Source organism: Aulonocara sp. 'chitande type north' Nkhata Bay, linkage group LG6, assembly GCF_057382095.1.
Source record: "Aulonocara sp. 'chitande type north' Nkhata Bay isolate Kocher_YH1m ecotype deep benthic linkage group LG6, A_spYH_male_GT1.1, whole genome shotgun sequence".
Lineage (NCBI taxonomy): Eukaryota > Metazoa > Chordata > Actinopteri > Cichliformes > Cichlidae > Aulonocara > Aulonocara sp. 'chitande type north' Nkhata Bay.
This window is the reverse complement of record NC_141349.1, coordinates 41,056,261-41,071,526: the sequence shown is the minus strand read 5'-3', so window position 1 is coordinate 41,071,526 and position 15,266 is coordinate 41,056,261. Positions and strand designations below refer to the sequence as shown.

General features: G+C 38.9%; 3 protein-coding genes across 9 annotated transcripts in view; 1 reads left to right on the top strand and 2 right to left on the bottom strand.

Annotated features, from left to right (window-relative positions):
- Positions 1-1,549: 1,549 nt before the first annotated feature.
- On the bottom strand, positions 1,550-4,200 carry LOC147328543 (aly/REF export factor 2-like). Its single transcript, XM_086296986.1, has 6 exons — positions 3,892-4,200; positions 2,966-3,139; positions 2,738-2,885; positions 2,555-2,621; positions 2,089-2,272; positions 1,550-1,983 (listed from the first exon to the last, which is right to left on the bottom strand). The coding sequence occupies exons 1-6, from the start codon at positions 4,081-4,083 to the stop codon at positions 1,963-1,965; spliced, it is 786 nt and encodes a 261-aa protein (XP_086153112.1). The 5' UTR covers positions 4,084-4,200; the 3' UTR covers positions 1,550-1,962.
- Positions 4,201-9,144: 4,944 nt separating this feature from the next.
- LOC147328541 (excitatory amino acid transporter 3-like) overlaps positions 9,145-15,266 on the top strand; it is a 20,622-nt gene continuing 14,500 nt past the window's right edge. For 3 of the 7 annotated variants that reach the window (XR_015129964.1, XR_015129963.1, XR_015129962.1), the window contains exons 1-4: positions 9,158-9,531; positions 10,541-10,657; positions 11,000-11,415; positions 11,953-12,060. Coding sequence is in view for 2 of the 7 variants with exons in the window: in XM_086296984.1 (XP_086153110.1) it covers positions 11,231-11,415; positions 11,953-12,060; positions 12,771-12,789 (312 nt within the window). In the remaining 5 variants the exon portion in view is untranslated. Of the gene's footprint in view, positions 9,532-10,540; positions 10,658-10,999; positions 11,416-11,952; positions 12,061-12,770; positions 14,221-15,266 lie in introns of those variants that run through there. The other 4 variants (XR_015129965.1, XM_086296983.1, XM_086296984.1 and 1 more) reach the window with 3 other exon arrangements.
- ppp1r27b (protein phosphatase 1, regulatory subunit 27b) overlaps positions 14,453-15,266 on the bottom strand; it is a 1,489-nt gene continuing 675 nt past the window's right edge. Inside the window, exon 3 of the mRNA XM_086297711.1 lies at positions 14,453-15,064. Coding sequence (XP_086153837.1) covers positions 14,941-15,064 — 124 coding nt within the window. The 3' untranslated portion in view covers positions 14,453-14,940. The remainder of the gene's footprint in view (positions 15,065-15,266) is intronic.

The following is a 15,266-nucleotide window of genomic DNA, read 5'->3' as shown; positions in this document are numbered from 1 at the left end:
TGCTAATGGCCAAAAATAAAAGCCATTATTATTTATTAATAACCAAGGACCAGTGCCTCGGGGCACTGACTGCAAACACTGTTGCCTTAAGTCTTCAGTGAGGCAGGGACCGGCATCCCCGTGTGGATCATTATCGCACAACTGCAGTTGAAAGATGCAGAAGTTGTAAAGCCAATGGCCTTAAAACTAGTTATCAGTTACATCAATTCTATAACATTCTGGAAGCCAGTGTTCAAATGCAAAAATGAGTGCAGGAAGTAAAAAGGCTTTTGCAGTAGTCTAGACATGAAGAAATACAAGTCTTGTCTTGAAATTTGTTTACATTTTTATAAAATTATAAGATAAAACATGACTACATTAGTTTCACTGTGTGATGCTGAAAGTTATCAGTTAGAGCTACGAATTATCGAGTAATTCGAATAACTCTATTATAAAAAATTCTTAATACAAATTCTTTGTTTCGATGCTGTTTAAGGCACGGCTCATACCACTGTCGCTATGGAAATGTGAAACATTTGTGATTTAAAAACAGACCTGAAATGGTACTCAGGAGCAATGTTAACCCCACACACACTGATAACACAACAGCAGCAGTGAGGATGACACTGGTGCAGTTTGCACACACGCTGCGAAGAGCAGCTGAGCTCAGGTGGAGTGAGAGAAAACGTGTTTCTAGTGTCCAAAACAGCAGCTCTGTAATCAGCAATAAAAGCTTTACTGGGAAGTAAAGGTAAACTTCATATACATCATATTTTATTGAGTTTGACCTTCTGAATGTACCTTAAGTTATTTATGCATTTTTTACTTGTGTTTTTGTTTAAATTTCATTTATTTGCACATTAATACAAAGGGTTTTGTTGTCCTTCTTGACAAACATTTTCATTGGGCAGGGATAGCTCAGTAGGTAAAGTGGTCGCCCCATGATCGGAAGGTCGGCGGTTCGAATCCACTTAACGGCTACCCTGAGGTACCCCTGAGCAAGGTACCGTCCCTACACACTGCTCCCCGGGCGCCTGCTTAGTGGGCTGCCCACTGCTTCACTGAGTGAATGGGTCAAATGCAGAGAAAAAACAAGTAATTTCCCCATGGGGATCAATAAAGTATCCATTATTATTATTATTATTAAAACATTGCAAGGAGTTCATTTTGAAAAACCTGCACCGCCCTCCTTTGTATATTTAGTATTGCTCATTAGAGAAAAGTATTTCCTATCCAATTACTTGATTAAATAACCGAGATTACTCAATTTCTAAGATAATCGGTTGCTGCAGCCCTAATATCAATTCAGATACTGAACATATGAGAGACACCACCAAGAAGACGGAGCAAAGACAATATGAAGAGGTACAAGCAGCAAGATCAAGATGTTGATCTTGTATGAGGAAGAGTACCAGTGGTAGAGACTTCTCAGGTAATTCATTGTGTGGTGCTTTGAGAATGCACCATTACAAAGACAAAGGCTTTAGTTTAACATTGTTTCAGTAGTTGGCCTGAACATGGCCAGTCAACATTTGGCACCACTGTGAGGAGTCCAAGAAGACGAGAGACGTTTTTCTAAAGATGACTCAATATCATGAATTTATGTACAAAATCCTTTGAACGTGTCCATGTGTCAAATATACAGTACTGAGTGACAGAACCAGTGTACATTAAAATGCAACTTTTTTTGTTTTTAAATTTACATTCAGAAGTCTGTCATTCAACCATGTTTATACAAAAAAAGAAGAAAAAAAAAAAAAGAGAACAAAGATTCTCATTACAGGTTTAAGGCAACAACAGTTCCTGAATCCTGATAACATGGTTTTATGGTTATAAAAAGAGAAAATTTGAAAATAACACCCAAAACAAAAAAATGGTCCATACAAAATGTCTTTAAAACACAAGGGTCTGATCCATCACATCTGATTAGCCAAAATAAAAAAATGATAAAAGGAACGGGAGCATCATCCCATCAGAGTCCTTTTAACTGGTGTCCATCTTACACTAAGATGAAGAAAATAAGAAGAAGAAGAAACCGATTAGAAAATTGTGTTCACAGTATTATCCAAATAATTAAGGAAACTGATTTTATGCAGCCTGATTACATACCTCAGCATTATAGGCATCCAACTGGGCATCAAGTTCCTCTGCAGAAAGCTGGGGTCTGTTTCCTCCTCCCCTCCCGCGGCCTCTAAAACCTCCACCGCCACCGCCGCCTCCACCACCACCTCCTCCTCGCCGCCTTTCAACCCTGGGCTGACCGAGCCTAGTCCGATCAAAACCTTTGTTTGAGCTGCAAACAATAAAAAGAAAGAGGGTTACTCCAGAGAACCTGTAAAAGCCTAACAAGCTCCCCCCACCCAGATAAATGGAAGAAAATTAATGGAATTTGTTGTCGATTTTGCAATAAATCACTTATCAAATCTCAAAATCCGTGTAATACATAAATTGATTTTTTTTTTTTTTTTTTAACTGCGTAACATCGTAACCCATTTTCAATGCCTATGTCATCACATTAACCCATCAACCTTGATTTACAACCCCAGATCCTTTTTTTAAAAACAAAAAAACATACCCTTGTGTATTCTGTGTGTTCTGTGTGTCGAATTCTAAAGTGGCTTGTTGGATTTTCATAGGGCGGCCTGGCGGGAAAAAAAATAAATAAAAATAACAGAAGTATAAATTTAGTTAGTTACCATTAACAACACCCATGTGCACACGCCTAAACAAGAGAACAAGCATGGGAACAAATCCTCACCATCAAGCGGTACGCCGTTATAGTGCTTCATGGCTTTCAGTGCATCTGCCTTATTTACAAAGTGGACGTCTGCAGTTCCTTTACTGCGACCAGACCGATCATAGTGTATAGATGCCTTCTTCAACGCTCCGAACTCAGCAAACAGCTCCTAAAAAGTAAAATCTGGAAAATCAGTGCCATTCCTCAGCATCTGAGGTGAGCAAAATAGATCTGAGCTTAGATAATTACCCTGATATCAGAATCAGAGACACCAAAGTCCAGATTGGAAATCAGCAGCTTGCTGCCGTTTCCTCCGCCATTTCCACCACTGTTTCCTCCGCCGTTTCCACCACTGTTTCCAGCACGTCCACCAACATGCTCCTCAAACATATCGTGCTGCCATTTATCAGGCAACTCTCTGGGCTGTGGAGACAAAAAAATTAAATACAGGCTTAGTTTGTGTTTTGTTCTAGGAAACTCAGAGTGCTACTATGATGGCTTAAAGCACTTGAATATTGAATGTCTGAAGGCTATTGAAAAATGTAATCTAATAACCAGTTTATGGTCATTACTCCCTATAAACATCACGGGAATCAGGCTAGAGGCATCATCCAGGTCTTCACAGGAGGAGTCCATTCAAAAGGGATGAGAGTCTTTCTTCAGTGCCTGAAAACACTCTTCTTTCCACAGAGGTGGTGACAGTAAGGCAGCGAGTTTCCACAGGTTGGAAAAAGCCCCATGTTAAGTATGCGGCCAAAAAAATGAAGCAAAGGCCCCACTTTGAAGCAGTTTTGTCAGGAGGCAAACAAAAAAAATAGTTTGGTAGACAGGATTTCGGCTCTTTTTGCTCGAGCAGGCTATAAAATGCTGACAAAGCCAAAAACAAAAAACAACAACAGCAAAAAAAAAAAACAACAACAAAAAAAAAAAACACTGCAGCGAGGGTAAAACATCCATATCAATCACAGCAGCCGAAGAAATACAAGAAAACAGGCACAGAAAAGTCCCTCAGAGTCCATGCTGGTTCAGCTCCTAGCTTCTCCTGTTACTGTTAACTGAACCATGCTAGTTTCCGGAAGTCCGTAATCACGTAATTACACCTTTAATGACGCATTTTAAAATACATTTCCAATATTTTAACTATTTTCACAATTTCAACCGCTTTTCTTCCATACCCTCGTGTACGGCGTGGATCTGTTGTTTCGGTTGAAGTTGCTCTGTCGGCCCCGCGCCGGCCTCGACGGCCCGCCGCCTCGACCTGAGCCTCCAGCCCGGGCGAACGTTCCTCTCCCGCGGCCTCTACCTCCGCCTCCTTTCTTGCTCATCTTGATAATGTCGTCCAGAGACATGTCCATCTTATCACCCATGGCGCTGTTTAAACTTCACCGACAAAGAAGACGGACAAAGACTACCGACAAAGCGTGCAGAGGAGGCTGTTTATAAGCTACCGGCGGCGCGATGTTGAAATTGACGGAAATGACGTCAGAGGGAAGCTTCGCTGACGCAGAAGCTCCGCCTTTTGAAAAAAAAAAGACACTTTAATAGTAAACGATTAATATGTAAATGAATATGTAGCATTTTCTATATTTAAAGGATAAGTGTGATATATAATATTTTTACATTTCCAAAACACAATGAAGTATCAAAACCCGTTTTGCTTGATATAAGCAGGACAGATTTAAACAGAGAATTCGGTTCAGTTATATTTACTTTTTTTTTACATAGCACCAAATCGCACCAACAGTTGCCTCAAGCACTGAGAATAAAACCTACAAAAGACAAACGTTCAATTTCTGACCATGAAAACTACAAATAATTAAAAAGTAATATTTGGCAGGGAATATCGTAAATAAAGCAGCTCAAAGCTTGTGGCCATCAAAAGATAAAAAAAAAAAAGTGATTTAGGAGAAGATTTCAAGGAGGTCCCTGACTCCACAAGCCCTAACTTTTTATGGTTTGGTTGATGGCAAAAGTTTTTATTACCATGATGATGGACTTCAAAGGCCTTGTGTTGGCATCTGAGACATATTGGGTCAACATTTCTGCTTTCTAGCTCCAGACACAAAAGTTCTTTAAAAGCAATCAGTAAAATGTTTAAAGTGATTCTAAAAAATATAGGGAGCCAGTGTAGAGAAGCCAGAATCAGAAATATTTAGACAAACTGTTTTGACTCATTCTTATACAGTATTCTTCATTAAACTGTTATATGTAAGTGAGAGATTTGTTTTAACTGAAATATCGCTTTGTGAATGTTTATGAAAAGTTAAATTCAAGTCAACATTTTAAAAGAAACAACAATAGTAATAAAAAGAGGTAGCGTTAATATGACAGAAGAACAGAAATGAATAAGAAGTTCTTCTTCTTACCGGGATTAAACACAGCAGAAAAAAAAGGAATCAAACTTGAAAATTAGAAATATGTTATATTAGAAGATCCGCTCTGATGTAAATTATGATTTTTTTCTCATGCAATTTAATAGTTTGACATTTTCCAAACACAAAAAGCACCAATTTTATACATGCAAATAAAATCTGAGATTGTGTACTAGCTGCATTTTCACTGTTACATGCTGAAGTAGTTTAGTAGTACTTTGATACCACAGATAAGGAACAAAGTTTAGCAACATAGTTTCGGTAAGCTGTAACCTGTAAGCAGCACTGTCAACGGTCATAGAAAAAACAACAATGACCACCCAGAGCTGTTACTGAACTGCTTTCAAACATTGCCTGAGGATTTCAGTTGGTGGCTTTAATTTGCAGAATAATTCGCATTACACTGAGAGCCTAACCGTTTATGTGTCTGAAACCCACCTACAGGCCCACACCTTTTCCTGCATCCTCCTGACTGTTTACATGTTTCACACCACTGGTGCTTCTACAAAAACTAATATTCAGCAACAAGTGTATTTAAAAATGATGAATTTAATCAATCCAACAAACCAATAAGTGAATTAGTTTGTTGGATTAGATGTGATATTCCAGTGATTTATTAATTTAATGAAAAGTTTGTTATATTTTCTGACACTGATGTAGAAAACATGTTTGATTTACTGTAAGTTTTAAAATGATGAAATGATATTGATTGTGGACCTACGTAGAGTGATCAGGTGATCCTTCTTTTTGTGGGACTGTACAGCCTTTTTATCCCGCAGGCAGAAACCTTTCTAAAGTGTTTTTATTTCATGACTGAAGAAAACAGCAAAGATTCCTGCAGGTCAACATGTCAGTACAAAGGTCACTACAAACACACTCAGACATTGGTGGGACATGACAAAAACTATTACAAAGAAAAGCAAATGCAGCTACAATAAACCCCTAATAATTCATTCAAACTGGTAGAAGGTTATTGATTCCTTTGAGGATTTTAATGTTTGGAGTTCTGGAGAAAGCCTGGAGCTCAAAAAGATACGTGTTGTTCATTAAAATTGAAATGATTACTACACATTATGTCTTAAAAACCTTGTGGATTATTGGAATTAAAAAGAGAATACTATAGGGGACTAAATTTTAGTTTCTTTAATGCTAATTGTATTTACCTAGCAGTTTCACCCAGCTGAACAAATAAACTGCAAATTAATCCACTCAAAAACATAGAGTTAACTTGTTCATAGGGGATAATCTGATTTCTTGGGTTTTCTCAGAGATACTTTACCTTGGGTATAAGCTATCGTAATGTTCATAAATCTGATTTTAACCACATTGAATTGATTTGAATTTGATGTGTATAACTGCCACATGCAGCAAAAAGGAAACATTAGTTATGAGGTTAATGACAGTCAGTTTCCAAGCAAAATGTATACGGTGAGATCATCACCAGGCCAATTATTTGATTTTACGCTGTTTAGATTTGAGTTTACGGCTCTGTGGAACATAAAAGTGTCTGATGATTATTCTCTTCAATACATCATGTCAACCAGTTAACCTTAGAAAACTAGTCCTGTTAGCTCTCAGTGTCAGTGAGGAATACTCTTTGAGAGTTCTGGCAAAATACTTAAAGACTTTCTTTTCTTTTCATTTATTTATTCATTTCACACTTGGTACAACAGATCAAACAAACCAACCACACTTTCTATCAATAAAGCACTACAACCATGTGTGAAAAGGAGCAGGAAGAAGAAAAATACTTTCTTTTCAATTGCAAGCTGTTAAAGGAACTCGTAGCAATAAAACTGACAATGAACGTGATATAAAGAAACTACCACAGCTACAAACAGGTAAGCCAAATCTTTCAAAAGGTCAGGTTTGGCCCCCAGGGACATGACATTGACATGTGTTTGTGTTTTTGCTGTATAATCAGCTATTTCCATAAACGTACTTTCATTACAAAAATGTTTTGAATAAAGACCAAATCAAATGAGGAACCTGTAAATAGAAGTTACAAGATGTTAGCCCGCTTTCTATCACGCCACATTTCTTACCTTTGATCTTGTATCTGCACTAATCTAATTAATCTGTTGATTAGAAATATAAACTACCACATCAGCGGTCCATTAACTTAGCAGCCACACCTACTAACAGTTGAAGAATAACAATAAAATCCATTCAGATCCTCTCACTCAACTCTCTCAAGCAACAATTATATATCTTCAGTCGTTGACCTTTTAGTGTGGAGTCACTGACGTTACAATCAGATCATCACTGTCCTTTTGAGTTTCACAAACCTGTCCACGGACCCATCTCTTATCTCTTATCCCACACCTCTCTGCTCTTTATCTGTTTGCAATTTATCCACTGCTGGATTCAAAAAACAGATATTGTTTAGTTTCTTTCTTTTACTTTGTTTCATGTTGGAAATTAATAAGTATATTCTTGAACAAAAATATGGTTTATAAATAAACTGTATTGACTTATTTTTAGCTTTGGTCAAATTAAATAGCATCATCAGTTTGTTAGAGCTTCGGTAAAGCCCGACCAAACTGGACCATGAATAAAATAAGGCTTGATGAGTCGAGGAAATCACAGTATTGAAGTGAAAGCATGGAAACCAGTAAACTAATAAAATTTATTATCTTAGTATTTCTGATACAAAAGCTATACCTTCACTAGCTGAAGCAGATGGCCTCCCCTCTCTGAGCCCAAATCTGTCTGACATTTGAATTTTTACATTGCAGTTTAAAGTGATTTGCATCAACTGCTTTTTGGCAGTATTAAAAACAAGAAAAATTAAAACAACACCCTCGATAACAGCTTTGTAATGAAAATATATGGGGCTAATTTAAATGAGTGTTACTATTAGAAATATCAGGCACACAAAAATGACCACTATGACTGACAGATTTAAAAAAAAAAAAAAAGGAAAAAAAGGAAAATTTCTGAGCCAGAAAAAGCTGGCAGACAGCTGGACGTAGCAGGGAATGTTAGCTCAGATCAGAAGACAGCTCACTTTAATGAAAACGAGCTCACAGTTCTTTGAGTTTTCAAAGTTAAAGTCACAAATGAAAAGAACACAAAACTAAAACAAAAGCAACACAGTAAACCACATGAGAAAAATTCAATTACAACAGTTCTGTGCTGGAAATGTTAAGTAGAAATGAAAAAAATGACACCTGTAATTTGTATATTTTTAAGAAACAGTCCCCAAATAAAAGGAAAGTAAGTATACATTCAACTTTGTGAACCTGAACCTTGTGTTGCACTTTTTTGCAAAAAAAAGTTAAAATTTTCTGCAAGTTGACTAATCAGGGAATTATGTCATTGATTGCACTGTTTTAAGTTTTACAGGTCATCACAAAAACTACCTCAGTATGAACCTCTCTAAAACCCTAGATACAAACTAAAGTCGCCTCTATTTGTTAAGGAAACTAAGATCTCCTGGCATCTGCAGTAAATTGCTGGAGATGTTCTGTCAGTCTGTAACTGCAAGTGTGATTTTCTATGCTGCGGCCTGCTGGGAAGACAGCATCAGAAACATGGATGCAAGGAGGCTGGGCAAAGCAGTGAAGAAAGCTGGCAGATTGGACACACTGCGGGTGGTACAGGAACAGAAAAACATCAGTACTGGATGATCATTCGCACCCACAGCCATCAGGCTTTTAAATTCTCATACAAATAGGACATGAGTTATGTCAGACACTCAAGTTTCCCTTTGGGATCAAGAAAGTTATTCTCATTCTTATCAATGCAAATGTTCTGGCAGGAAACCCAATGCTCACCAGCTGAACAATGAAATGAAACTTGACTTTTAAACAGTCCAAGAATGAGCAAATCAGAAAGCCAGCGAGCCTTCATCTCCTCTTTTGAATTCAGTTTGTAATAACTTCTGTGCCCTCGTCCTTTCTTTTCATAAGTACATTTTTATTTGTATTTTTTCCCATTCCTCACACTGACCAAATTTTCTCACAGAATAAATAAATAAATAGACAAACTTCTCCAAAGATAAAAACAAACAAATAAATAAAAACGATCACAAATAAACAAAAACAAACAATCAAAAGTTGGAATCAGCGCGCCAAGGAGTTTCGCCTGGTGGTCAGGTGACTTCCATCCTAGAATACCTGTGAAAAGTCGGTAAAAGTCAGATTTCTGAGGCTTGCGATCATTTTATGTTCATTATATTCATTATTTATTTATCGAAATGGTTTCTTAACTTTGTTCATAAATATCTAATTATAAATTATTTTATAAATGCCTGATTAGTAGCCAGCGAATGTGGCTAAATTTTTAGCTAACTGTGCAGCAGAAAAATGGCGACTAACGGTCGTGAGGAGGAAAACACTGCTGCCGATGCTGCGATCTGGAGGCAAAGGCTGCTCAAATGCTGGAACTTTGTCCTGGTCAACAAGTTTTTGTTCCTAAGTGTGTTGGGGGTTGCTGGTGGTAAGTGATGACTGGTTAACCCACCAATTACTTTGTTCTGAGCGGTATGGTTTTGTGCTGCTGTTAAATGTATTTTAATTTCACTTTATTGTGATTATTCCAGGTTATTGTTTAGCTGCACAGCGCTCTGTGACTAAATGTCTGTGGAAGTGTTTTATAAATAAACTTACAGGGTTAATTTACTTCTGATGCAAGTCAAACAGTATGAGGCAAGTCAACAGGCTTAATCACTGAATTTTAATCAGGGTAAATGTGAATTAAAATAATGTCAATATTAATTGCGCATGCGCCAGTGGTTTCTTTATTTCCTTCTTTTTCTTTTATGTTGATAGCAGCTGTTATTAAAATGTTTAGCTGGTCACAGATGATCAGAACTCGCTCTTTTTGGCATATTTGTTGCAGGTGAAAATCCCACCAGGTTAAACAGCTACATCTAGTGGGCTAATGGAGCCATCGCAGGTGTTTTCACCGTTTCCACTGTTGACAGTTGAAAGCTGCTGTTGAAATAATTCAAATAAAGTTTACATGGGAACATTAGAAAAGGTTGCTCCTGCAATTTATTTACTAAAATTAAATATTACAATAAAACAGAAAGAATAAAAAAGAAATACAAAATAAAAACCAAATGTGCTAGTTTATACCAAAACAGCACTATTTCTTTTTTAAATTGCAAGTGTAAATAAAAATACTCATTGTTCGTTTAAAAAATCTAACAGACAGGGTTTACACTGATGATTCATTCAGAGTAACTTTCATTTTTATCCAAATCTTTTACAAAGTTGTGGGACGGAAAAATTAGCACGATGAAGGCTAAAAAACAAAAATGAAGGGTTTCTGTCAGAAGTGACTAACTACCAGATAGGTCTGTTATCTAAAAAAAAAAGTCGTCTTTGGGGGGATTTGGAACAATGGAGATATATAAATCCTTCAGTTGAGTCTCATTGTTTTAGGCAGTGAGAAACTGTATTTGGTATAATCACAGTTGGCTGTGTATATACTGTTTTTTCAGGCTTCTGATCCATGGCCTGGTGATTCTGCCAATGATCTTTTTCTTGTTTGTGAGGCGTAACCCCCTCCCTGTCATGAGAGCGGTCACTTTAGTCACTGCAATGCTGATCTCATCCAGGTAAGACACACACTGAGGGCGGTGTTCTGTTGTAATCAGAGGGTAAGTTCAGATGTAATCCTGGATTTACAGGCTTATGAAGGTGGTTCACTTTTTCCTTCCTGGCTTCTGTTAGGCTTTATTTATGACACATTTTTCCATTTTCTCAATACTGCTACTCGTGTTGCAGCCAGTTTCTATTATTAATTTCTGACATAGTCTGACCTTCTTTGTAAAATATGTTGGTTTAAGTGAAGCCAGATAAAGAAAAGGTTTTAGCAAAGGCCTCACAGCTCACCCAGTAAATGTTTTATAATTCCATAGCTGTTCAAGCACTAACAAATGATGTGCTGCCTCTCATAGCTCTGCTGCATTGCCCCTCATGTTTTTGTGCTGTGAGGAGAAACTGAGGATCAAAAGAAGAGTCCCTCGCTTCATGCTGCCCATCTGCACCAGCACCAACATGAACGGAAGCGTCCTTTACGAAGTGGTCGCAGTCGTTTTCATCGCCCAGCTCAACCGCATCAATCTGAACTTGAGCCAGTTATTTACCATTGCGTACCTCAGTATTTCTGTTGTTTCAGGCCTTTAAAAATGCATCATGCAGACTCTGAAGAGTCTGTATGCTTTGCTTTGGTGTGCAGTGTGACGGCAGCAGCCACCAGCATCGGCGCAGGAGGGATCCCAGCTACAGGAGCAGTGACCACTCTGTTTGTTCTGACAGCGGTCGGCTTACCTGCTCAGGATGCCTCTATTCTGGTGGCTGTAGAATGGCTCCTGTAAGTTTCGCTTTCTGCTCATTTTAATGTCTGACACATTACTACTGCTGCCTTTTCACATCTTAAAAACTGTTTGCTGTGTTTGTGTAAAGTTCCAAAGATCTCAGCAAATTCCTGAAGTCCTGCAGTAACTCGAAGTAACTGTTTTGTGGGGCTTTATCATCTTGCATGTCACTGTGGAGGAATTTCAGCCCACTCTTTTCAACAATGCTGCTTCAGTTCATTCAGGTTTTCAGGCATTCATTTATGCACAGCTCTTTTTCAGCCCAGTTCTAGCTGTCGGCAGATGGCCTCACATTTGACTCTAGAATAGTTTGATATACAGAAGAGTTCATGGTCGGCTCAATGACTGAAAGCTGCTGAAGGCCTGGGGCTGCAAAACAAACCCACATCATCACCACTATGATGACTGTTCATATTTGTATTGATGTGCTATGTTTAGCTGTTCATGTGTTTGAGGGTTGAAACTCATTATCAGAGTTCAGAAAGAACAATTTGCTGACTGGCTGCGTTCTGTGGTCATTCTTTGCCTTTCAGAGATCGATGCAACACCATCGTCAACGTCTCTTCAGACTGCATTGGTGTGTCGATCATCTATGAAGTGTCCAAAAAAGAACTGGAGGAGCATAGACAGGAAATGATACAGTAACTATGATGACTTCTTTTCTTTTTAACCATAAGATTTTCTCAGAGGTGCTTAAGGCCCATTTAGGATTTGTTGTTGTTACGATATGATAATTTAGCCTTTTCTTTTTTTGTGTCCCGTTTGGATCTTTAGCCACCAGAATTGTTGTCTTAAGGCCAAGAAAGATGCCAAGTGGATTTATTTTACCAAGTGGATCATCATGGCCTTGCCATATTGGTCCATTTGATTGACCTTTATTATAATTATGAATTTATTTTATTTTCGGTTGCTACAAACGGGACAGAAATGACTGGGGGATAGGACAGGGAGAAAGAATGAAAGAAAGAGAGGGAGAGAAAGAAAACCAGAGGGGAGAAGAGACGGTGAGAAGGGGGGGAAGAAAGAAAAAAAAAAGAAAAGAAAAACAAACAAAACACCTGGATCACCTGTATGGAGAAAAAAAACAGAAGAGAAAGCAAACAGCAAAGAGCAACATAATAAAAAAAAAAACAGCACCATCACAATAAAGCTAGCAGTAGATAACAGTAGATACTAAATAATAAACTATATTGTGCAGCACGCAAGATAGACAGCACACAATGTGCTTTGAGGCAGCAGCCAAGAAAGGTGTAGTCCACGTCTGTGAATACCCATGTGTACACCTGTGTGCATACCTGTGTGGATCAGCATGCTTGTATTCCAAAGGTTTCTCCATGTAACGATCTGCTAGGGAGTGTGGGGAGCCATAGCCCCGTCCACCAGGGTATGAAGCAGGTATGGAGGAGATCCAGGCCCCAGATATCCAGAGGCCCCAGAGTACAAGGACCCGAGGAGGACCACCAAAGGGGGGGGAACCTTGCCTCCTGCTGGGGAGCTCCATATTCATATTGTCCAGTATGCTCCATCTGTCTTTACCCCTCACAGTCCCCGCTCGCTATTCTCACCTCCACACTCTCCCTCTTCTTCCTTTGTCTTCGGTCAACAGTGCCAAAGTTTACAAATTTACACCAGCACCTTAAATGTGTCATGCATGTGCACATCTGCAAAACTTACAGCTGCCTGGGATTTGTGGCATTGTTGCTCTGATTATGTCATAGCCATTGGCACAGCACCAAAATTACAGAATCTGGTCCTCAGAGGACTGCCTGTTCTGAGATCAGTTTCACCCACCATATTTTGAAATATTTAGCAGTTTAGTGACTCATATTAATATATCCCTTAATCTTTTCATATTTATTTTGGCCATAGTTGGAGTGAATATCTGACTTTATGGATGATAACCTGTTTGTTTATGTGTCTGCATGTTTCCACATACATCTCTGTATTCGGCTTTTATTCTAACTATGAAGCACTTGGGTTTTGAAAAGTGCTTTACAAATAAAGTTATTATTATGTCAAAGCAGCTACAGTTCTAACATTATGCCTTACCACAAACCAAAAAAGGTGAAAAAACAAAAACTAGTTGAAGTATTAGTGGTGTCCCTCAACTCACCTGTGCTCAATAAACGGAATGAGAAAAAAAGAAAAGTCAAAAGTGGCCAGAAAAGAATGGCCAGAGAATGGCCAAAAATTTGACCAAGTTAAAAAAAATCTTAATCTTCAGGCTGCAGAGACACAAAGATTTCAACAGAACAATTACCGGTTCCCTCAACAAGGGGAAAGCTATAAGCACATGCATTATTTCTCTATCCTCTCAGGGCATCTCACAGGAAGTGCAAAGTCAGGGTAGAGCAGCCACAAGAGACTGAAACCCAAAACAAAACGGACACTAAAATAGAGCAGATACACTGAAGACACTGCGCTGTCACTGAGGAAACACAATATTTTCAGGTCAGTGCCAGTCACTTGGGTCAAATTTAGGACCAACATACTGACTGTAAGAAATAGATCTACAGTAAGTCCTCATTAAAACCACAGTAAGTGGCAGTGTTGAGGGAATACGTCCAGAATACCTTTTTCATTTTGTCCCACCAACCAATTAGCTGACCTGAGGCTGCTGTGGCTGAAACGCTCCCAGGATGTGCTTCCATAGTTGGCCATAAGTTTCCTATGCAAATGATCCTTCACCTCTGACCTCTGTAAACAGTGCTGAGATAAGTTTTGTGGGCTCAGTCATTCATTTTGATTTATTATGAATTAACCTTATATGTTTAATATTCATACCAACATGGGGAAGCAAAATGCTCATCTCGACGCTTTAAAATGGGATCAACTGGAGCCAGCCTCAAGTGGTCACTGGAGGTACTGCAGTTTTTGGCACAAGAGGCTATGATGGCTTTTTGCGGTTTTCCTCTGTGATCGATTAGTTTGATGTCATTTTAAAGATGCAAATGCAGCATTGACATATGTTCATGTGAAACATGAGACAGAGGTTTTTTCACGTTAAGCAGGGAAATGACGGCAAAGTCAGACAAACTGATAAACTTTATTTAAAAAATAAGTATAAAAAGTCATACAAAAGACTATAAAGAGAACATTTAACTCACAATAATCAAAAGGCACAAGTAACCAACTTGATAAGCCGCACACTGCACACACTGCAGCCTGTTTGGTTTTGTTAGTTCAAAGCTTTCAACAGGCAAAAGTCGTAAAGTTTCTACCAAACAAAATCCAAAGATTCATTTCGTTCACAGCATTTAAAAAAAAGATCTGAAGCCCTGACAGGAAACAACAAATCTGTGCTGCTGGAGTTTTAGGTGGAGTCCTCCTTCCAGCGAACATCGACTCCACTCAGAGGGCATCCAGACCAGCTCTGTCAGCCCTCCTTCCACCAGACCTCCGCAGTCCTGGATCAAAGTTGAGGCACCTCACAGAGTCAGGATCCTGGACCGACGTGGCTTTGCCTAACCATTCCTGCAGAGCAGACGATTTTCAGGGTTTAAAGGCTGCTTCAGGGAGTCTCAGTCGTTGGCAGCTAGCCCGAAAAGCTCCAGCAGCTCCTTGTTGTCCTCATCGATGAGATCAGCCGGCTTCTCCCCGCAGTCGTTCTCCAGCTCGGGGTCGGCACCCAGGGAGAGAAGAAAGCTGAAAGAAAGATAAACCGTCGTCAGTGAAAAAGATCACCATGCTTCAGTGTCAGGGAGCGTGACCTTCTACATCTGTGGAGCCACTGTAAACATGATGTCAGCCTCCTCCAGCTGGCTCACTGCGATTCGTGTGGCTTCCTTGGATTTGCATTGCACACAATCTTCCCTTAAGCTAAACTTTTTAACTATAAAGGAGAAAG